This window comes from Adiantum capillus-veneris, chromosome 4 (genome assembly GCF_014529385.1).
Source record: "Adiantum capillus-veneris isolate H3 chromosome 4, ASM1452938v2, whole genome shotgun sequence".
NCBI classification, from domain to species: Eukaryota; Viridiplantae; Streptophyta; class Polypodiopsida; order Polypodiales; family Pteridaceae; genus Adiantum; species Adiantum capillus-veneris.
In genome coordinates, this window is record NC_140934.1 from 12326296 (window position 1) to 12350188 (window position 23893).

A 23893-nucleotide genomic window follows, 5' to 3' on the forward strand; every position below is an offset into this window, starting at 1 on the left:
AACAAACTGAACAGACTTTTAGTACTTTAATAACCACTAAACTGAAAAAGAGAGAGAGAGAGCACACGCGACACGCAGTGGCGGAATTCCACCCCAGAGAGTATTGGCCCCAAACCTTGGCGCCCCTTTCGGTATTTTGCTTCAACCGAGTACAATGCCAGTACTCCAATCCCTACACCTTCACACTGAAGCATGCCAAAGAATGAGCCCTTGGCTCATATTTGAAGGCCCTTGGCCATAAAAAGCGGTTACATGAAAATCTAAAGCAATTGGCTCAAAAGCAGGTGCTCAAAAACTGCCAGCGCAAAAGCAAGAATTCGTACAGCTCTACCACGTCAGCAGCCAACGTAAAACGCGAACATCCGTACAATCTGCCATGTCAGCAAAGCCAGCGTAAAATCCAAAATCCGTATAGGCTGCCATGTTTGCAATCAGCGCAAAATTTGGGAATCCGTACTTGTTTGCAACGTCATCATCTGGTTAAGCTATCTTTTGTGTGTGTGAGGGTCTAGCTTTATTTTAATGCCTTTATGTCACTTGGGCCCCATTGGACGGGGTCCCATAAGTTCTGTTGCTTGTTCTTCTTAGGGTTTAGCCCCTCGATCGTGATCTGAAGGTTGGCTTCGTTCTTCGGTGACTTGACGCGTCAGCAGTTTGTGACAATCACCCACAACCCCTACGCATATGTCATGTCTCCAACAAACAAGGGAAATAAACAACAAAAAAAAATAGAAAATATAGAAAAAAATAGAAGTAAGAAATCAAAGAGGAAACTCACACACACACAATACAAGATACACAGGAAAAAGAACAAAACAGAGAACACAAAAACCCACTGCCAAGAAGAAATCAATGCAAAAACGGAGACCACGTGTCACGTGACACATCCCAACCCTATGTGTCCGTGGACAAGCTACACCACAACAGGGTTCAGTCAGTTTAGATTAGCAGTGATCTGGCACTTTTGTGAGTCTATTCGTAGACCGTGCATGCCCAGTCACTTAGCATAGATGCATATCCTCCGGTTGCACACAGCATGATCATCGGAATTCCCATCAGAATCCATTAGCATCAGTTAGGGGAATTTTCTAGTGCATTTAGCCTATTTTCCCATTTATTGGTTATTTTCACTTATTATTTTTAAGTGACTTTCCTACAAAAGTAGGTAGGGCAATTTTGCTAAGTTAATATATAAGCAAACCGAAGTTAGCACTTTCTGGCAGAAGAGGCAGCAGGAGCTTCCCGCTCAACAGGCAACTTCTCAGCAGTACCCCCATCAGCCTCAGCACTTTTCCATCGCCACGAACCCTCTTTCCTCAGCGTTTTTCTTAGCCCTTGCTTGATCGCAAGAACCCCTTGCATCTGGCGTTAGCAGATCAGCCCCCCAAGCCACAAGACCCTCAGCGCTTTCAACAGCAAAAACGCAGCCTTGACCAGCGTTTTTGGCAGCGTTTTCAGCCTTGGATTGCAGCCCTAATCCAGCGTTTTCTCAGCCATGGAAGCAACCTAAAAACGCAGCCAAAGGCATCAGATGTTCAGCGTTTTGGTTTTCAGCATATCAGCGTTTTTAGATCTGCAATTCAACCCTTTAAAAAACGCAGATTTCAGCCAGGATAAAGTAGCAGGTTTTCCCCTTAGCCGGTTGCAGATGGTTCCCCATTTTCAGCCATAAAAACACAGCCCAAAACAGTCATTTCCAGCCCCGAACGAGTCCAAGAATTTCAGCCTAAAGAAGGTCACAGTTTTCAGCCACGAAGTCGCCGTCGTCATCACCGTCGTCGTCATCAGCATAGTCCAACATTGCATCAGTCCATTGCATTCGCATTGTACACCTTTGTGCAATCAAAGTAGACCACTCTCGCCGACGAGAGTGGGGCCTTCGGAGGAGGGTTTTACAAACCTCTCGGTGTCGTATCTCTTCTCTCTCCTTCTCTCAGTCTCATTCACTTGCACGCACTATCCACTCACTTTGTTCGTGACCATAGCACTCTACAAGACGGAAAGCTCTCTCTTTCTCTCTGCACCTAACATTGGTATCAGAGCTTTGGAAGTGTTCTGCATTACTCAAGGAAAGAACCACAAGAATTTTTTTTGCTTGTTGTGATCGCACGAACCCAAGTTTACTTGGGCGTGGCGATTCCTAATCGTGTTTTGTTGAAGAGTGACAGGAATCCCAAGAAAGAAGGGCTTGTCCAGCCTCCCCTTGTGTCTCTTTTCACTCATTGAGAGCGGACCGTGCACTTAGCGGCCGGCCAATCAACGTGAGGTGGGAAAAAGCAACCTTGGTGTGAGCGCAAGGCCGCCAAGGGGTGCGCCCGTAGAAAAGGGTAGAACTCGGGTGAAGACAAGATCCTTCTTCAACGCGGTTTGCAAGCGAAAGAAAACCAAGAACCCACGACCCTCAAGACTCAAGAACCTCAAGAACCCTAGATTCTCACGAATCAAGGACCTCAAGAACCTCAAGACCCTGAAGAACCCAAGTTCCTCGCGAACTTCAGAACTTAAGATTATAGTGCATGGTCGTCACCCGAAGCGGAATGGATACTTCGCATACAGGTGATGAGCATGAGAGAGGCGGCGAAGATTTTTCCCCACCAGGAGACTTTTTCGACCCTCCCCCTTCGCCATCTACGCCACGAGTTGCACTCACTCCTATGGAGATGATGGTCAAGTCGATGTTGGACATGATGGCACAACAACAAGAAACGAATCGAGTTGCATTGGCACAACTCGCAAGCAAAGCAGAAGCACAAGAAGCCAAGGACCGCGAGCGCGATAAAAATCGCCTTGCTCAAGAACGTGAGCGCATTGCTCTTGCCGCAAAACAAGAAGAAAATCGGCTTGCTTTCGAATCGAGCGCGATGAACGAGAGGCTCAAAGGGAGATTTGTCATCAAGAATTTATTTCCCACATCCTAGCCTCGAAGACCGAACCACCCAAAGATCGTGGGAGTTCGTCAAGTGGCGCAAGCCACGACGCGGATTCCAACCATCCAGTCACAAAAAAGTTGACTTTCAGTAAGTATGACGGTAAGTAAGTATGACGGTAAGATGAATGCTACAGTTATTCATTCTTGGTTGCATCAATTTAATGCTTATTTTGCGACAACTAAGAAGACAGGAAATAGCAAAGTTTTGATGGCAGCTATGTACCTTGCCGGTGATGCCATCAATTGGTACCACGCTGGCAAGAGGCACAGCTAGCCGCGCATCTAGAGGCAGCCGACGATTTCACGCCCCTCTTTTAGTTGGGCTTATTTCCAAGACAAGCTCAAGGCGCGGTTTATGCCACCTCAGTACCTTGCACGATTGAAGGACGATTGGCGAGCTCTCAAGCAAAATGGTATGCCGGTCATGTCTTTTTCTAATCGTGTTTTGCAGCTAGGTACCCAATTACGCATGTCGGATGATGAGCGCAAAGAGGCCTTTCTCTTTGGATTGGACGAGTATATCAAGTACGATGTGGAGGTATCGATTGGAGAACAAGACTTCCACAAGTACCTCGCAGACTCCTCAGAACGGTAAGAATGGTAAGAATGATAACTCTTCTAACCAATCTACCAACAGTCTCTCATCAAAGAATTCTTCCAATGAATCTAAGGGTAAAGCTAACACAACTGCTAAACCTAAGCTTACTCCAGATGAAAAGGTAGCACAAGGAATTGTAGGAGGATACATCACTTCGGAAGAACAAAGCACGTATTCTAAGGAAGGTCGTTGTTTTCATTGTCACATTAAGGGTCACATAAAAAGAACAAGTCCTAAGCTTGAATCGAATGAATCTAAAGAACCCACAGCACCCACTACATCTGTCAATGCAATGAATGATAACACGATTGTGCCCAAAGTTTCTCAGGACCCTCCCATTGATGATTCTCTCATTAAATGTTATGGTCGTACGTAGGGGCACCGTTTTGTCATATTGTTTGACCCAGGTAGTATGCATGATGTGATCAGTTCCTCTCTTATTGAGAGAGCCCGCCTCGAGGTTAGTCCGAGATCTCCTATCGAGGTCTCTGGCTTTCGTCCCGGTGTGGACGCTCTCATCACCGAGGAATGCCCTGATGTGTTTGTTATTTGCAATTAAACAGACTGCCTTCACTAGAAGATTTGTTGTTTCTCCTCTCTCCGGATGTGATATGATTTTGGGCATTCGATAGTTTCGTGATAATGACGCTCTCATGGATTTTCTGACTTAACACTATAACTCTCAATGCCAAAAGTGATTCTCCTATTGTCATTCATGGAGAGGACATTGCTCATTCTCCATCTCTCATTGCTAATATGCAGGACAAGGTTGAAAGGATTCGAGATAAGGAGACTCTGTCAGTCTCTTTTTCTCCACAACATGACACACAGGATTTGCATGATTATGAGAAGCATGAGGATTTGAATGATAATGATTTGCATGATGATTTGGATGAAAAACACAAGCATGATGAATTGCATGAAGAAGATGTGATTGTTCACAAGGATGATGTGTTAGTAGATGTTTTTTCTAGCGAAGCTAACCTCATTGTAGATTTGATCAGTCACCAAGAATCGATCTTGGCTTTCGAGTCGAGGTCCACAGATCCCCCACCAGAAGATTCGATAGATCCCAAAGAACCGATCTTGGCTCTTGAGCCTTCGTCCAAAGAACCCTCACACGAAGTATTATGTGTTCGCATGATTGATACGCACGCATTGTTCAAGTGTTTCATTCGTGAAGGTTTCTTGTATTTTCGTCAGCATCGTTATGTGATCCCTTTTCCTAGGCATGACATATTGTATGTTGAGCACGTTTCTCTCATGGATGAACACGAATGTATGCGGATTGTTCATGAAAAGTTGAAAAGTATGTATGTCAGAAGTCACATTCCATGTCTCTTCCTTGGCATGACATAGTTTCTGAACGAGCACGTGATTGTATGAGCACCAAGCATGGGCATTTCCATTGTGATTTGCCACCGTTGATTGATTTTGATCAAACAGAAAAGATTCGATCTCATTGTTTGCATGTGTTTGATGAACGGTTTGTCACTCCGTCTCTATGTTCATCTACCTTGCATACACAGTCTTTAGAGAAAACACGATTTTTTTCCTTCACTTTACATGGAATGGGTATGTTCATGGTTTTGTGTTGGAGATGGTTTCAGGAATTTTCAGCCATGAAGATTCTTGAAGACGAGAGAAGCAGATCTCTAGATGCAGTTGACGCAAGAAAGGAGCCACAGAAGACTTTGTGTCGCTTTCGGCGCGGCCCAAAGAAGCAAGCGTTGCAGACCTTTATGAAGTTCAAGTACCGCTCGACCCACACAGCAGAGTGGGCCGGCGAAGAGTCCCTTCCAGGATTCCGGGAAAAGGAGGGGATGTCACGTGACACATCCCAACCCTATGCGTCCGTGGACAAGCTACACCACAGCAAGGTTCAGTCAGTTTAGATTAGCAGTGATCTGGCACTTTTGTGAGTCTATTCGTAGACCGTGGATGCCCAGTCACTTACAATAGATGCATATCCTCCGGTTGCACACAGCATGATCATCGGAATTCCCATCGGAATCCACTAGCATCAGTTAGGGGAACTTTCCAATGCATTTAGCCTATTTTCCCATTTATTGGTTATTTTCACTTATTATTTTTAAGTGACTTTCCTACAAAAGTAGGTAGGGCAATTTTGCTAAGTTAATATATAAGCAAACCGAAGTTAGCACTTTCTGGCAGAAGAGGCAGCAGGAGCTTCCCGCTCAACAGGCAACTTCTCAGCAGTACCCCCATCAACCTCAGCACTTTTCCATCGCCAGGAACCCTCTTTCCTCAGCGTTTTTCTCAGCCCTTGCTTGATCGCAAGAACCCCTTGCATCTGGCGTTAGCAGATTAGCCCCCCAAGCCACAAGACCCTCAGCGCTTTCAACAGCAAAAACGCAGCCTTGACCAGCGTTTTTGGCAGCGTTTTCAGCCTTGGATTGCAGCCCTAATCCAGCGTTTTCTCAGCCATGGAAGCAACCTAAAAACGCAGCCAAAGGCATCAGATGTTCAGCGTTTTGGTTTTCAGCATATCAGCGTTTTTAGATCTGCAATTCAACCCTTTAAAAAACACAGATTTCAGCCAGGATAAAGTAGCAGGTTTTCCCCTTAGCCGGTTGCAGATGGTTCCCCATTTTCAGCCATAAAAACACAGCCCAAAACAGTCATTTCCAGCCCCGAACAAGTCCAAGAATTTCAGCCTAAAGAAGGTCACAGTTTTCAGCCACGAAGTCGCCGTCGTCATCACCGTCGTCGTCATCAGCATAGTCCAACATTGCATCTGTCCATTGCATTCGCATTGTACACCTTTGTGCAATCAAAGTAGACCACTCTCGCCGACGAGAGTGGGGCCTTCGGAGGAGGGTTTTACAAACCTCTCAGTGATCTTTATTGCTCAAGGTTCCTTTTAGTTCTTAGGGAAAGAGAGAGCTTTCCGTCTTGTAGATTGCTATGGTCACGAAGAAAGTGAGTGGATAGTGCGTGCAAGTGAATGAGACTGAGAGAAGGAGAGAGAAGAGATACGACACCAATCTTGAGAAAATACAACATTCATTCCGCTGCACCTAACACCACGGCATTGATTCAATTGCGACATGAACATTTTGGGGTTTCAAGTTTCTGAAACGTTTTGTTTATAAGAAAGGGGAAAACAAATCAAGTGTTTCATTGAATTATGGGAGAGAGAGAGAGAGAGAGAGAACCCTAATGATGGATGCGGTTGCTCCCTCGCGGCCCTCTGCTGCCTCTACCCTGCCCCTCCACGCACAATCTGCCCCTGCCCCTACCGCCTGGTTCCCCCCCTCTACTGCCACCTCGCTCTCCCCTTCTCCCTTGCCGCCTGCCTCCCCTCTCCTTTGCCGCGGAAGAAATCCTTTGCAGATCTCGGCTTCGCGACGTCCTCGACCTGCAGTGTCGCCGCTGGCAGCTAAACAGAGTCGCTTTGTGGTCTCCTCCTTCAACCTTCCGTCTTCATGCCTGATTCTTAGGCTACCACCCTACCTGGAGCCCGTCAAGACAACTATCTCTGCCTGGAGAAGGCTACTTCTGTGCCCTTGCTCCCACACCAGCTCCCCCTCCTGGTGCTGCAGACTCCCTGATACCTGTTCGAGCGTTTCTTCCTATGTTGGTTATGCTAGTTCGTCGATGCCCTGCCAGTTTGGGGTTTGGTCTTTCCTTTCTGGTTCTTGTTTTGTTTTTGCTTTTGTGTTTGTGTTTGGCGTGTGTTTGTGTGTCCCTCTAATGGCTTGCTTCTGGGTGTGTGTGGGTTTGAGTGTGTGCGGGTGTGTGTGTGAGCTTGCCTTTAGAGTCTGTGCGCGCGCGTGTCCTTGAGGTTTGGTTTCGGATGTGTGTGCGTGTGCGTGCAAGCTTGTCCTTAAATTTTGTTTTGTCTGCTTTTTTATTATTTCGTTTTTGTTTGTTTTGCTTTCTTTCCTCTTCTTTTGATTGGCTTGGGTTGTTTGTTTGGGGTTTTGGTTTTGGTTGTTGCTTGTTCGCAGCTGGTTTGTTCGGGGTTCGCCAGTTTCTACCAAGCTTCTTCAGCCGGTTTCCACCTGGATGCTATGTCAAAGCCTCCTACACTGCCTCTTAGAAGTTCCCTCTCCAGCTATGGTCTTCAGGAGCCACCTTTAGCAAGTGGATTACTCCCACTACCGGAGGAAAGCTCCTTGTCAGCTCCGGTGCAATGATTTGTTACCCACCTCGTGTCATACTCCTTAAGTATCTTGGTGATGTCAGTTGCCTCCTCTCTCTCTCTCTCTCTCATCTTCGCCACCAGCTGCTCTCTCCCTTCTATTCTTCCATTACCTCTTGCCGTCCGATTTTACCAGTTGGCGGCATCTGCCCGACATCGAGCTTCTCGTAGCTGCTCGCTGTCATCTTCACCGCTGATGGCTTCTGGCGGCTTCATATCTTAATTTACAGTTGCTGACTCGTCTTTTGATCAAAGGGCATACTTTTCTAGGAGAGGGAGAGAGAGAGAGAGAGAGAGAGAGAGAGAGAGAGAGAGAGAGTTAGGGAGATTGTGAACTGCTATTGCACGATGTGTTTAATAGACATTTACATTAGACTTAAACAAAGCTCCACCTCAAAAACTTTCGCTTTTGATTTTTTCAATTGAGAGACTAAATTAACCAAGAAGTAAGAGGAAACATGACTCACATGGAAATGTATATGTTTGACCTTTTGTTTGAAGTGCAATAGCAAAAAAGGGCAAAACCTATCAATATAAGGCTCAAACCTCTAGCCCCAAAACCAAAGAGTTATCCAAAGCAGGCTGTAGAGTCACTAGCTCTAGAATCCTATCCAAAACCAAAGAGTTATCTAAAGCAGGCTGTAGAGTCACTAGCTCTAGAGCCCTATGCAAAAGGATCACTGCTTGATGCCACATTTAGTCGAAGAACTCGCACTAACATCCTCATTTGTAGCATCTTTCCCATCACAAGGGAGCTTCTAGTAGCTAGACCATCACAGCCTCCATGCTAATGAGTAAATCTAGATGAGTAGATGGCCAGCTGATGCCTCCCTAGTGGATTATGGTAGCCTCATTAGTAAGCTGTAAAGCACAGGCTCAGGCTCAAGTGATCTGTCTAAATCGTGCTTGCTCCTCTCGGTAAGCAAGACAGGAGCCTCCTCCATAAGATGCACATAAACTGTTGCAGAAATAATTTGCGTTTCTGCATATGCGTTCTTTTCTTCCCGCTAGGTTTGGCACACAAATTGACACAATTTAAAGGCTGCCAACTAGAAGGGGCTACCCAAATGAATTTTTTAAGGGTGTTGGCTGCAAGAGTCCCCATTTATTTGGAGACAGAAATTTGAGAGGTTTTGCCGGAACTTTTCACTTGTTTCAGAGTTTTCAAGGTTTCAAGTGAGCGAAACATGCGTTTATGTTAATACACATAGATTTCAGGTGATACACCATTGCTTCACATCCTGAAAAATTTTTCTTTACCCAGATAGTTCATAAGTTTGGACTCTTTGGTTGCCTAGCTCTTTTCACATTGAATTTTATTCTGTGTATACCTAGAAGATCCAGGATAAACGCTTATTATATGGTCTTACTATGCTTAAACACGGCACCCAGGAATCTGGCTTCAGGAGCAAGCATCAGTCACTTTATGCTGAGTAACATCACAACTAAATTCCATGCTCTTACTACTGCTAAAACCTGGCACCCAAGGATCCTGCTTCAGGAGCAAACTATGAGCATTTCATGTTGAGTAACAAAATCCAGTTTGATCTCAGGAGTCCAAGTAATTGATCAAACTCTACCTCTCAAGAACCCACCCAAGATCAAAAAGCAAAGACTCTTTCATACTGATTACATATATTCAGTGGGCATGCACGCTAAACCATTTTTGCTACCAACTTGAAGCACAACTCACATAAAGTTACACAACATGAAGTTATATGACATGAAATTACATGTCATAAGATTATATGGCATGAACATGTACCTGCTCACAAAGTGGAGTATTGAAAACTCGATGCTTGCCGAACATATCAGCAAGTCCTGTTGTGCATCGAAAGACTCCACCAAAGCTCACATCCTCTCCAAAAACATAAGACCTATGACAATAGCAAGTGACAATACATTATGGTCATGAATAAAAGAGCACCAAATTCCTCTTTTTGAGTTTTTCTTTTCTTATCTTTTCACTAAAATACAAATGTGTGCCCATAATGTGGTGCTGAAGCCACCAATGGAGTCTCCTAATTGCCACCTTATAGGCTTTCCCTCAGCCCAATAGAGCATCATAACTGGCTAACTTCATAATGTGAAATTTGAGTGAAATTCTTGAGTTGTTGGTGGTCTTCTAAAGAGTCATGGGGGTTTTCTCATAGACCAAACCAGTCTTCCATCATGTACAATGTTGGAAATATGAAGAGGAAGCTCAAGGGCATACAACACAAAAAAGTATACTTAATGTACTAATACAAAGACAAGGCTTACCCTAGAATGCTGGGCGTATATACAAGCGGGGGGGGGGGGGGGGGGCGGGGGGGGGGGGGGGGGGGGGGAGGGACTTCTAACGATGGAAAAAGTACCCAACAATCTTTAAGTTTATTCACAAGCATCACTCCCATAATATGGTAACAAATCCCCCACTAGTGATACGGTAAAATTACTTGGAACAGGAATGGGGAACAAGAATGGGGGCTCCGGAACGGGGAGAGGGAGACCGGAACGGGAATGCCGGAATGGTCCACTAAAATACGCCGAAATCAGTCTCAAGAGAGCCTTTAAGTTAGTAAACAACTATAAGCCAAGCTTCTAACATCTAGTTGCACAATTAGAATCATGTTTAGGCATGTTTTAACATGTCGCTTGTGCACGTTAGTGGTTGCGAAAGTAAATTGTAATGAAACATCTCATGTAACAGACTTGGACACTCCAAGTCAAGAATCTACCGCGACAGCACCAAATAACCACTTCAAAACAGTTTACAGTTCACAATTTATTCGACACTGGCCCCACGGAGTTCCGTGCCTAGAGAGATTGGCCCCAAAGACTCGCGTCCCTTTCGGTATTTCTTTTTGTATTAATCTAATTCAAAGTACAAGAGTGCGGGCAGGTGCTCACACTCAGACTCTGCGTCCAGATGCTCTGAGTTATAAGGCCTGCTCACATATTTAAAGATTACAAGGGATGCCAAAAGCAAAGCCCCAAAAGTTGAAAATCAAAAGCCCAAAGGCTTCCTGCTTTCCACAAGCTCTCTCTTGAGCCAATATAAAAATAAAGCAAAAAATTTCTCTCTCTCTCTCTCTCTCTCTCTCTCTCTCAATAAAATAAAGCAAAGAGGCTCTCTCTCTCTTTCTCTCCCATCCTTTGTGTAGGAAAAGAGCAAAAAGCAATTCCAAAATCTGCCAAAAAGCAACAAATTGCCGCAGCTTTTGTGCCTCCACAAATTGCGTTGCAAAACACGGGGGTCTGTACAGCTGCCACGTGTCAACCTTGCTAGGTCAACAATTAGGGTTAGGGTTTCCTGCAGCACTGGACAGCCACGTCAATTTGTGACATACCCCCCTTTTGAAAGCATTGTAATCACCCTCGATTACGCCTGCAAAACAAACAGAGGCCATAAACCGTCTTAGCAGACACTGACTGTTAGTACCTACGTACTAGCAACACACATCTAGCACATGTACCAATCGACAGTCACATCACACGACATCACTCAACATCACAGGACGTCACATGACATTAAACATTCATTCGGATCTTAGACCATGATTTATCGGCAATCCAATTAGCAATCGCATCTCGATCTAGTCGGGACCTCATAGATGCCCGATTGACTAACCCCTATTGCAACCATTTCTATTCGAGATCAATTAGACCAAAATGCTGCAGTCATTTCGTCTATCAATTCCTGCACTTAAAAACAAGCCAAGAACAAATCGGTTCCATATTCCGGAAATCCATTTCATAAAGTCATACCGCAGAATACTGTCAGCTCTCAGTATCCCTGAAGCTCAAAGAGACATTAGTGACTCTAGTATTCTAAAAATCAAGGCATCTGTTGACAAAGGAGCGGAGTAACTCCCCTCTTGTGCATCCCACTGCACCAAATCTCCGGCAAGCTGAATTCTGGGTTCCATTTGGAATAGACTATGCTAAACCAAAAGCTTTAAGGTAAAGGTTCACAATCTGAGGAGTATCTGCTAGGTCCTCCTCCTCCATCCACTTCGCATCCAATGCAGGATAGTTCTTGAATTTAACCAAGAACCGCCTTCTTACTTTATGAAACCGGCCCGTGGTGGGGCGGTAGGCTTTGGCTTTCACCCGAAATTCTTTACTTTAGACACACACACAGAGCACTTCACAAACGGAACCTGCGACGGGAATTAACACTTGAATACACACACGGCTCGGAAGCTAGAATGCCCCGAGCAGACGCCGACAACCTGTAGGCCCCAAAATTGGCGCCCCTTTCGGTATTTCTTTATTCTTTAGGAGGGTAAATTATAAAGAAGAGTCTTGGGAATCCTTTATTTGTATCGAGCTAGATACCACCTGTTTTGGCCAAATTTCGGTAGCATAACAGTCCCAAAACTTGCGCGAAACCAATTTCCTTGCTGGAACTCTCTTCCACTAGCATAAACCCTCTGATTCCTACCCAAACACAGTAAATTCAGCACGCTGTATTTACTGGTTTTTGCCCTGTTTTCAGGCCCAAACAATCCCCTAACTGTCCTCTGCCAGTGGGGCACTATTCCCAATGGTTCTGGCATCCGTATGGCTGAAAAACAATCAATTTACAGCGCATACAAAGTGCTGAATTTGCACCTGTACGGTGAGGTTATGACCCTCACCGGTGCCTGCTTTGGAGTAGCAGCTAGCTACCCCTGTTCCTGCTCAAGGAGTCTCTTGCCTCAGCACAAAAGCATGAAACCATACAGCTGTACATCAGTCAAATGAAGAGCCCTCTTGTGGGGCATAACATAACTGCACGTAGGGGGGGGAGAGAGCAGTGTGTAGTGTGCAGGTCATCACTCCTAGCACCACACTGTACATAGAGAGGAAAGCAAGCACTCCATAGCTCTAAACCTGTGTGACAGATTCTTAATGAAGCATCCCCCCAGGATAAATCGAGCGCCCCCTCTCCTGCCCTTGACCTATAATGCATCTATGAACAAATAGATGCAAAAAGGGGAAGATTTCCATGGTTGCCAAAACCTGCTTGTCGCTGAAAACGCAGCAAAACAGCCCTATAAACACGCATTTGATGCCTTCCAATGCTGAAAATGAGCTCCTTGGACCTAGGCAAAGTCATGGGAAGCTCAAAAATGGAGAGAAATGGCTGAAAATCAGCGTTAACAGCCTCCAAAACTGCTCCAAAAAGTCAGTTACGAGTTCGGTTCTCCCAGACTTGGTAAATTGACCAAAAAGGCCACTTGGCACTCATACATGCAATTTCCCCGCACTGAGCTTCTTGCTTAAAAATCTCTCAACTAGTGCATTAGTTGACTTTGCAGCAGAGTAATAAAATGTTCTCCTGGTCATACCGAAGGTAATGATGCGAACACATTTCACGGCCCAAATAGCAGTTCCCTAATGTTTAGGAAATGATTCCGTTAGGCTCTCACTTGTCATCCGACCATCTATCCTCGTTGGGACCGCATCCAAAAGTGCAATGTGGCCCAACTATAGGATACTTTCTGTTGGTGATCCCACCTTGACTTTATGCCTTTATTGAGTTCACTTCCTAGTATCCACCAACTTGCTAAGTGCGACGAGGGGACCTACATGATCTTGAACTGAGCCTAGACATCCTTTTACTTTACGAGTTCCAATGCTCACCAACTTCCCGTCTGCGGGTGAAACTACCGTTCACATTGGCCATACAATGTCCGACCATTTGTAACTTCAAAAAGAGGGTCTCAAAGATTAAACAAAAATCATTGGAAAGAAACCAACAACTAAGGTTAGCAGTTGCCACGTCCCGGCCATGGAACCATATAACCGGCATGTACAACATAGAGGGCGATACTATTTCAATTACCTGTTAACTTTGCACAGAGCACTGAGAAGGGAAGAGAACACAGTTGCGTCCAGTGACTAGAATGTCACTGTGCACACGAGACAGACACCCTGTAGGCCCCAAAGATTGGTGCCCCTTTCGGTATTTCTTTATTCAAATTAAGGTAGACGATCCGACCACTTAGCACAAGCTTTCACAAAGCTGTCCAAACCTTGCGAGGGCTGAAAACGCAGGTTTTCGACCGGATTTCGACAACATAACGACGCAAAAACCCCTGTAGGTCAAAGCTTTCTGGTGAGCTGTCACAGAAATTCAGCGGGCTGTAATTCTCTGTTTTTCACTGTAGGGTGCCCAAAAGCCTGTACACGTATCCTTTTTAGGAAATGATTCCATTGGGCTCCCACTGGTCATCCGACCATCTATCCTCATTGGGACCGCATCCAAAAGTGCAATGTGGCCCAACTATCGGATACTTTCTGTTGGTGATCCCACCTTGACTTTATGCCTTTATTGAGTTCACTTCCTAGTATCCACCAACTTGCTAAGTGCGACGAGGGGACCTACATGATCTTGAACTGAGCCTAGACATCCTTTTACTTTACGAGTTCCAGTGCTGACCAACTTCCCGTCTGTAGGTGAAACTACCGTTCACATTGGCCATACAATGTCCGACCATTTGCAACTTCAAAAAGAGGGTCTCAAAAATTAAACAAAAATCATTGGAAAGAAACCAACAACTAAGGTTAGCAGTTGCCACGTCCTTGTGACATACCCCCCTCTTGAAATCGCAAACATCCTCGATTGCATACCATAAATACATGCCATAGATGATCTTGTGTGGTAAGCACCCTTTTATCATCGCATGTATCCGCAAGAAAGACTGTCAAAACATGTCTACAAATGACTTAATGAGACCTTCATACTTTTGTCAAACTGTACACTGCTATTGCACTGAATCCATGAGTACATTTGATATGCTAGCCCTATCATTACCCCTCCTTTGCACACGTTGGGTTGGGGCATAGGTAGGTTGTAACCCAAAGGCTTCAAGGTAAAGCTGCAATACATTTGGTGACTCTGACAGTTCATGCTCTTCCATCCACTTTCCATCCATAGGTGGATAGTTCTTGAACATCACCACATACCATCTTGCAACCTGTCCCTTAACTTTTTACCTGTGCAGGAGGCTCTTGCCTCTGCAAACGAGCATAATTCCACAACACTGACGTACCACCCACGACCAAGTAAGCTCAAATTTCAAGATGATTTACCAATGCGTCATAGAATCCAAGCAATCGCCTCAAAGAATCGGCAAGCAACGTGTCACCTGGCAGCCCCACATCACTCCCGCAGGAGATCTAGTGGCCAATCTACCACCGTGAGACCTCTTCCTATCCCATCTTGGTTCATACTTGCAAACCCTAAAAACACAGCAGAAAATCAGCCCTAATTTGACCACTTTTTGGTAGGGCGAACATGCGGAATTTCCTGTCTATCCTATGAAGAAGTGTAATCCCGCTTTCCTACACTCTGTGTCTTTACCCAAAACAACCGAGGCTCACTCTTTGAGGAAAAAGTGATTGATATCCCGGCAATGGAACCTTGAAACCGGCCCGTGGTGGGGCAGTAGGCTTTGGCTTTCACCCGAAATTCTTTACTTTAGACACACACACAGAGCACTTCGCAAACGGAACCTGCGACGGGAATTAACACTTGAATACACACACGGCTCGGAAGCTAGAATGCCCCGAGCAGACGCCGACAACCTGTAGGCCCCAAAATTGGCGCTCCTTTCGGTATTTCTTTATTCTTTAGGAGGGTAAATTACAAAGAAGAGTCCTGGGAATCCTTTATTTGTATCGAGCTAGATACCACCTGTTTTGGCCAAATTTCGGCAACATAACAGCCCCAAAACTTGCGCGAAACCAATTCCCCTGCTGGAACTCTCTTCCACTGGCATAAACCCTCTAATTCCTGCCCAAAAACAGTAAATTCAGCACGCTGTATTTACTGGTTTTTGCCCTGTTTTCAGCCCCAAACAGTCCCCTAACTGTCCTTTGTCAGTGGGGCCCTATTCCCAATGGTTCTAGCGTCCGTATGGCTGAAAAAAAGTCAATTTACACCGCATACACAGCGCTGAATTTGCACCTGTACAGTGAGGTTATGACCCTCACTGGTGCCTGCTTTGGAGTAGCAGCTAGCTACCCCTGTCCTGCTCAAGGAGGCTCTTGCCTCAGCACACAAGCATGAAACCTGAAACGAAAGAGGAGATAGGATCTCCTAGCTACACAGACCGCCTACAGATACGCGTCGGATGAACCACCCGACCATAGCCACCATCCGGCAACTCCCCCGTGCTAGGGCCAACGTTCGAGGACGTAGGCGTGCACCTGTAAGACCGAGCGTCCCATACCACCGGGCCTCACCTCCTCGAGGTGACCTCGCGCACTCCTAGCCTCGCGGGCTAACCATTGGCACTCTGCCAGTGGGGTCTATAACTGTAAATGAGGCCTTGGCCTCCCTTTTATAATAATGGCCGGCCACACTGACCGTATTCACACTACGTCTGCCCGAACACTGGACGCCCATCCCGACGGCATCTGGGCTAGATCCCCTCTCCTGTGAGCGGGACATACATACTTCCCCCTTAAGAACCATTGATGTCCTCATCAATGAAGTGGGGATACTGAGCCTTCAAAGCTCTAACAAGTTGGGTGTAGCAAACCTTTCAGATTGACCCTTCCATTTAATTAAGTACTCGTCATAAGCCTTTTGGCGAGAATGACGGGTACGATGATCCAAAACTACTTCTGGTTCTCGAGGAATATACTCAGTTTGCATATCTTGCAATACATTTTCCTCGATAGGCACGATAACATCAGCTTCGCCCAATTTCGCTTTAAGGCGGCTGACAGGAAACACTGGATGTACACTAACATCCGAAGGAAGAGCCAGTTTATAGGCAACTTGGCCAATTTTCTTTGTGATCAAGAACGGACCACAATATCTAGCTGAAAGCTTATAATGCTTTCCTGTTCGCATAGTCTTGGAATCCTTGGGTATCTTCAGATAGACCCATTGTCCCACATCTAGAGTCCTTGGAGATCTCTTTTGATTAGTGTAAGTAGTGACTCGGTCACGAGCCGTTCTTATACTATCCTTAGCCAATTCGAGCATTTCTTGCATGTCATACAGGAATTCACGAGCTTGGCGTTCCTTGACTTTCTCTAAGCCAATAGCAATTGGGGATTTAGGCTCAAATCCATACATCAGTATGAACGGGCTAAATCCAGTAGCAGAATGCTTGCTACTATTATAGGCAAACTCTAACTGTGGAAGATACCTTTCCCAATCAGATTGCCTGTGAGAGACATAGGCTCTCAACATGTCCTCTAACGTCTGATTCATCCTCTCAGTTTGTCCGTCGGACTCAGGATGGTCAGAAGACGACATACTCAACTTCGTCTGAAGATGAGCGAACACATCTCGCCAAAAATGGCAGTGAACTTAGTATCTCGATCATTGACAATATCCTCTGGGAGACCATACAGCTTATAAAGCTGATCGACAAATAAAACCGCCAACTCATGGCTTTTTACTGTCGACTTCGTTGGTATAAACTTCGCCATTTTTGTGAGTCTATCGACCACAACCCAAATAGCATCATTGCCCCGACTAGTATTTGGCAAACCAACGATGAAGTCCATGGAAATACTCTGCCACTTGGCATCTGGGATTTCCAATGGATGTAACAGGACAGCTTTCCTAAGGCGCTCTGCCTTATTGACCTGACACTAAGTGCATCTCTTCACATAGCTTTCTATGAAAGAGCGCATTCTTGGCCAATAGAAATATCGTTTGACCAAAGCTAAAGTTCTCTGGATGCCTGGGAGCCCAACGCTAGGAACATCGTGGCATTCGCACAAAATCTTTTGTCGAATCTCATCGATTTCCGGCACGCAGACTTTACCATTTCTAAACAATAGTCCACCTCTAATGGAATATTGTCGTTGTCTCGTCTCTCCAGCACGACTCACTTGGGTCTCCAGACCACCCAAGCCTGTATGCGAGTCGTGCCCCGCTTCGACCTCGTTCCATATCTTGCCAAAATGGCCATCGGAACGACATAGCCCTCGGAGAGAGAGATAGAAATCCGTGGAGATTTCAGCCATAGACAAGGCATTGACCTCAGGAATCCTGCTGAGAGTATCGGCAACTCGATTGCTGGATCCTTTTCTATAACGGATCTCAAAGTCAAACTCTTGCATAAGCTCAACCCATCTAGCCTTCCGGCCTCTAAGATCATCCTGATCACAGATATAGCGCAAGAAATGATGATCTGTCCATGCAACAAACGTAGAGCCATACAAGTAGTGCCGCCATTTCCTCAGGGCGTGGACTACAGCGTAAAGCTTCTTTTCGTACGTTGGATAATACATCTCAGCGTCAGAAAGCTTCTTACTTTCAAACGCAACAGGACGTCCATCCTGGTATAACGCCGCACCAATAGCATAATCGCTAGCATCCGTTTCAACCACAAACGGTTTGCTAGGATCCACAATGTGTAATATTGGCGCAGTAGTCACCAAGTGCTTTAGTGTCCGAAAGCTCTCGTCAAGACACTCATTCCAGACGACAGGGGGATTACCTTTACGACGAGACCCGAAGTCTTCGGCCCTTTCACCCCTCCTTTTAAAAGTTGCGTAAGCGGAGCAGCAACTTTAGAGTAATCCTTGATAAACTTGCGAAAGAATCCAGTAAAGCCTAAAAAGGACTTTACTTGGCGTACATTCTTCAGAATGGGCCAATTTCGCACTTTATCCAACTTTTCACGGTCAACGCGAATTCCATCACGAGTAATGATGTGACCCAAATACAGAAGCTCTTTCTTAAAGAATTCACACTTCGAAGCTTTAGCGTAAAGCTTCTCAGTTCTCAGTACTTCGAGAACAGTGCGTATATGCACTAGGTGCTCAGACAAACTTCTGCTGTAGATCAAGATATCATCGAGAAATACAACAACGAAGTTGCCTAAAAATGGTCTTAGCAGATCATTCATCATCTGCTGAAACGTAGCCGGAGCATTGGTCAAACCAAAAGGCAAGACCAAAAACTCGTAGTGACCATAACGCGTATGGAAGCCTGTCTTAGGAATATCTTCCAGTTTGATCCGTATTTGATGATAGCCTGATCGCAGGTCTATCTTCGTAAAATACAACGCTCCATGGAGCCGATCTATCAGATCGTCCATGCGCAGGAGCGGATACTTGTTCTTGACAGTGAGTTTATTCAACCCCTTGTAATCCACGCAAAAGCGCATAGTGTTATCCTTCTTTCGAGAAAGTAGCACTGGCGCTCCCCACGGGGATTTGCTAGGCAAAACAAAACCCCTGTCGAGATAATCTTTCAACTGTCGCGCTGAATCTCGTCCTCCTCGGTTTTACTAAACCGATAGGGTTGCTTTGAGAAGGGCTGACTACCAGCCACCAACTCAATGCCATGATCTACTACTCTCGAAGGCGGCAAGCCAGAAGGTAGATCATCAAGAAAAACATCCTTGAAATCAGTCATGATTTCTCGAATAAGGTTGGATTCATCGGAATCCCCAAATTCAACAGAAGAACATGAAACATTTTTACGAAATTCAGTGACAGAAGTACCAAGCACTAATGAATCAAACCAAGCAGATGGTACACATTGATAAAAGTCAACATCCGAAGACTTTATTTCTTTATACATTTCCAAAGCAGTAACAACTGATATTGCAAAACCATTATTTACAGACTTCTGATTACAAAGCGACACAGATACATGAGGCATGTTCTGTTTAACAAAAACAAGAGAGTGATGTACATAGTCTATATACAATGAGTCTTGTTTATCATAAAACCATGGAATTCCTAAAATAACATCTGCTCTGTCCAGACGCATGATGTGGAAATCCAGGTTCTCTTTATAATCAGCCAGCTCGAGCGACAAGTCTGGAACCATCAGATTCCATACATTCGTATCCACGCCGTGAGCCATCTTCACGCGATACTCATGGTCACTGTTCCGCGTCCGCAGGCTCAGTTTTTGCACCAATTTGCATCCACAAAATTGTGTGAGCTTCCATTATCAAGGAGTACGGTCACGTCGTGACCATTGATCTTCCCGAGGAAACGGAGAAGATCATGCTTACCAAACACTTTGGTGCTAAAAGTACAATTAGTGCATTAACTGTGCGCTAAATGATGGATTTCAACTTGAACAACATCAGAGTTACCTGAGATCTCGTGAAATCTGAACCGAAGGACGGCCTTGCGATTTCTGCGTCTTTTTCTTCTTGGGGCAATCCTTGATTTGGTGACCCATCTGGCCACATCCGAAGCAAGCCCCCTTCTTCACTGCATCAGCAACTGAAGCATTCCTGGCTTTCTTCTTCTCCTAAGAAGATGTCGGCGGTGATTTGGACTTATGCTGGAATCGGGGTCGCTTCCTCGAAGCACCCTCACCGGATTGATGGTCTGCAATTCTTTTCTTCTCATAATTCACTCCATTTATTAAATGGAACGTCCTGACCTTTGCCACTGCATCCTCGACATCAGTCGAGGCTTTGTCCTTGATCAAGGCCCAACGGTAATCTTCATGTAACCCGAGCAAGTACATGTGCACGGCGTGCGTAGAATCCACCTTGCAGAAAGTGAGCGCCTCTTTGAAAGCTGTCATATATTTATCAAAAGACAGATTTTTCATCGAAAGACTCTGCAGTTTGGCATAAGCTTTCAAAGGGTCCATTTTGGCGAAATCCCTCTTGAATTTCACACAAAAATCAGCCCATGTCGTAGGCTTCTCTGTCATGTCACGCCACCAGGTAAGCACCTTACTGCGTAGATAGAGAGGAATCGTCTGAATCCTCCGTTCATCATGCTCCCCATGGAGATCAAAGTACGTGGTCCACTGGTGCAGCTAGTTATTCACGGCCAGTTCCGTACACTCCTTCTCTTCACCTGAGAAATTTGTACTTTTGTACATAATTGTAGCAGTTGGACCACCCTGCGAACGCCCAAAAGCAGCAATCTGCATCCGCAATTGCTGGAGATGGGTTTCCAAAGCGGTAACACGCTGGTTGAAACTCTGGAAAGTGCTTGTAATCCATGTGTAGAGAGCATGCGTGAATGGAATTTGGATGTTACCTGGCGCGTCGTCACGCTGCACATCGGAGTTGGAGGAATCCATGACGAAGTGCGTGAAAAACTGGAAAATTCGCGCGAAACCGAGCCTTTTCTGCACTTTTCGGTCGCGAAAAGTTGAAGTTGCGAGGAGCTCCACGTGTCGGCGTGAGCGTCTGAAGGCTAGCAAGTGATGGCAGGAGCGCGAACAGATGAGAGAGAGCAGGTTGGGGAGAGAAGAAGGAGTCTAAAAACTCATTTTTCTGCAACTTACAGGTCTCTGTAAGTGAGTTTTTTACTAAAAGACAGGTTTCAAACTATACTTTAAAAAAAAATAGGGCCTGGCCATGTTAAAATAAAAGGCCTCTTAATAAATTAAAAGGACACTCACCATATGACGTTAAAAAAAAACCAACGAGCAGCGTAAACAGAAAAACAGCCAGCGCTGGGAAAAAAAAATTCGTTGATCTGCCAGAAGGTGCCCCGTGGAGATTTGGGAGAAGGAAAGTGGGCACACACATGCCTTGTGCCCACCCGTGGCCAGCACACGCAAACCCAAGCTAGCGCTGTTTCTTTTTGCCACGCTGGATCCACGTTGGACCTCCCTCCTCAAGCTACTGTGAACCACCTCTTTCTCACGCTACTTCCTGCAAAGGGCTCTCCTTGCGCTGGTGAGAGTCTCTCTCTCTCTCTCTCTCTCTCTCTCTCTCTCTCTCTCTCTCTCTCTCTCTCTCTATGCTTCGCACAGAGGAGAAAGAGACTACAGAGAAAGTTTAAAGAGGATACTACATGCTGAATTTTAATCTAAAATCAGCCACTTAATGAGTAATTTACCGATTTCATCAAAAACCAGTAAAATCAATAAGTAATCCCCCAAATTTCAATGCCATAACTATTTCATCAAAGATTACATGAAACAAAGACTATCCGACTCGCACCTATCCGTAGGTGTGCACACGGTCGTTCATGCATCCAAGCCGGCTCTGATACCATGAAACGAAAGAGGAGATAGGATCTCCCAGCTACACAGACCGCCTACAGATACGCGTCGGACGAACCACCCGACCATAGCCACCATCCGGCAGCTCCCCCGTGCTGGGGCCAGCGTCCGAGGACGTAGGCGTGCACCTGTAAGACCGAGCGTCCCATACCACCTGGCCTCACCTCCTCGAGGTGACCTCGCGCACTCCTAGCCTCGCGGGCTAACCACTGGCACTCTGCCAGTGGGGTCGATAACTGTAAATGAGGCCTCGGCCTCCCTTTTATAATAATGGCCGACCACACTGACCGTATTCACACTACGTCTTCCTGGACACTGGACGCCCATCCCGACGACATATGGGCTACATCCCCTCTCCTGTGAGCGGGACATAATAAAACCACACAGTTGTACATCAGTCAAATGAAGAGCCCTTTCGTGGGGCATCACAGAACTGCACGTAGGGGGGAAAGAGAGCAATGTGTAGTGTGCAGGTCGTCACTCCTAGCACCACACTGTACATAGAGAGGAAAGCAAGCACTCCATAGCTCTTAACCTGTGTGACAGGTTCTCAATGAAGCATCCCCCGAGCATAAATCGAGCGCCCCCTCTGTTGCCCTTGACCTGTATGCATCTGTGAACAAATAGATGCAAAAAGGGGAAGATTTCCATGGCTGCCAAAACCTGCGTATCGCTGAAAACGCAACAAAACAGCCCTGTATAAACACGCATCTGATGCCTTCTAATGCTGAAAATGAGCTCCTTGGACCTAGGCAAAGTCATAGGCAAAGTCATGGGAAGCTCAAAAATGGAGAGAAATGGCTGAAATTCAGCGTTAACAGCCTCCAAAACTGCTCCAAAAAGTCAATTACGAGTTCTGTTCTCCCAGACTTGGTAAATTGACCAAAAAGTGCCACTTGGTACTCATACATGCAATTTCCCCGCACTGGGCTTCCTGCTTAAAAATCTCTCAATTGGTGCATCAGTTGACTTTGCAGCAGAGTAATAAAATGTTCCCTTGGTCATACCGAAGGTAATGATGTGAACCACGGCCCAAAAGCAGTTCCCTAATTTTTAGGAAATGATTCCGTTGAGCTCCCACTGGTCATCCGACCATCTATCCTCATTGGGACCGCATCCAAAAGTGCAAGGTGGCCCAACTATCGGATACTTTCTATTGGTGATCCCACCTTGACTCTATGCCTTTATTGAGTTCACTTCCTAGTATCCACCAACTTGCTAAGTGCGACGAGGGGACCTACATGATCTTGAACTAAGCCTAGACATCCATTTACTTTACGAGTTCCAGTGCTGACCAACTTCCCGTCTGCGGGTGAAACTACCGTTCACATTGGCCATACAACGTCCGACCATTTGCAACTTCAAAAAGAGAGTACAAAAATTAAATAAAAAACATTGGAAAGAAACCAACAACTAAGGTTAGCAGTTGCCACGTCCTCGTGACACTTTACCTTTATTCTTTGTGTCCTTATGTGCCAAAATCTGTTCAGGAACAAGGATCTCCTCGTTTTCTTCCACTTCGGGTTGCTCATCGGGCTCCCCATCATCAGGCAGATCACCTTTGAAAGGTTTGAAGAGAATCACATGAAATGCATTGTGAATCCGAGTGTCAGGCAGTTTCAGTCGGAAGGAGACATCATTTATCTTTTCAAAGATCTGGAAAGGTCCGTAGTATCGCATACTAAGCTTTGGAAAAAGCCTCTCCTTTCCCTTTTTCTTTCTCAGGCTTGCCTTCTCAAAACGCAAGAGCACCCAATCACCCTCCTTCAATTTCAAATCGCGACGATGGCGACCTACTGTCTTTTTCTGTCATTCTTGAGATTTCTGCAAAGCCTCGCGGACCTTGGCAAAAGCCGTGTCTAAGTCGCAGGTATGCTCATCAGCTTCAAAAATCTTATCTTTCGTGCTTAGGAAGAGTGGAACCTTCGCAACACCTTCAACAATCTCAAATGGCGTCTTCCCCATCGACGAGTGTATCGTGTTATTGTAGGCAAATTCCACCAAAGATAGATACTTTTCCCATTGAGTCTTCTAATCCGAGATATAAGACTTCAACAAATCTAAAACCACTGAATTAGCAATCTCAGATTGCCCGTCAGTCTGCGGGTGGAAAGATGACGAGAACTGCAACCGCGTGCCAATGTTCTCCCAAATTGCCTTCCAAAACAAACTCGTAAATTTGGGGTCCCTGTCGAAGACAATCATCTCAGGCATGCCATGTAATCTGAAAATCTCGACCATAAACAGTCTCGT

The 23893-nt window shown here is 45.6% G+C and overlaps 1 protein-coding gene across 1 annotated transcript in view; it reads right to left on the reverse strand.

Annotated features, from left to right (window-relative positions):
* Positions 1-23893, reverse strand: part of LOC147458715 (2-oxoisovalerate dehydrogenase subunit beta 1, mitochondrial-like) — a 74549-nt gene that overhangs the window by 28266 nt on the left and 22390 nt on the right. Inside the window, exon 2 of the mRNA XM_086510160.1 lies at positions 9461-9572. Coding sequence (XP_086366286.1) covers positions 9461-9572 — 112 coding nt within the window. The remainder of the gene's footprint in view (positions 1-9460; positions 9573-23893) is intronic.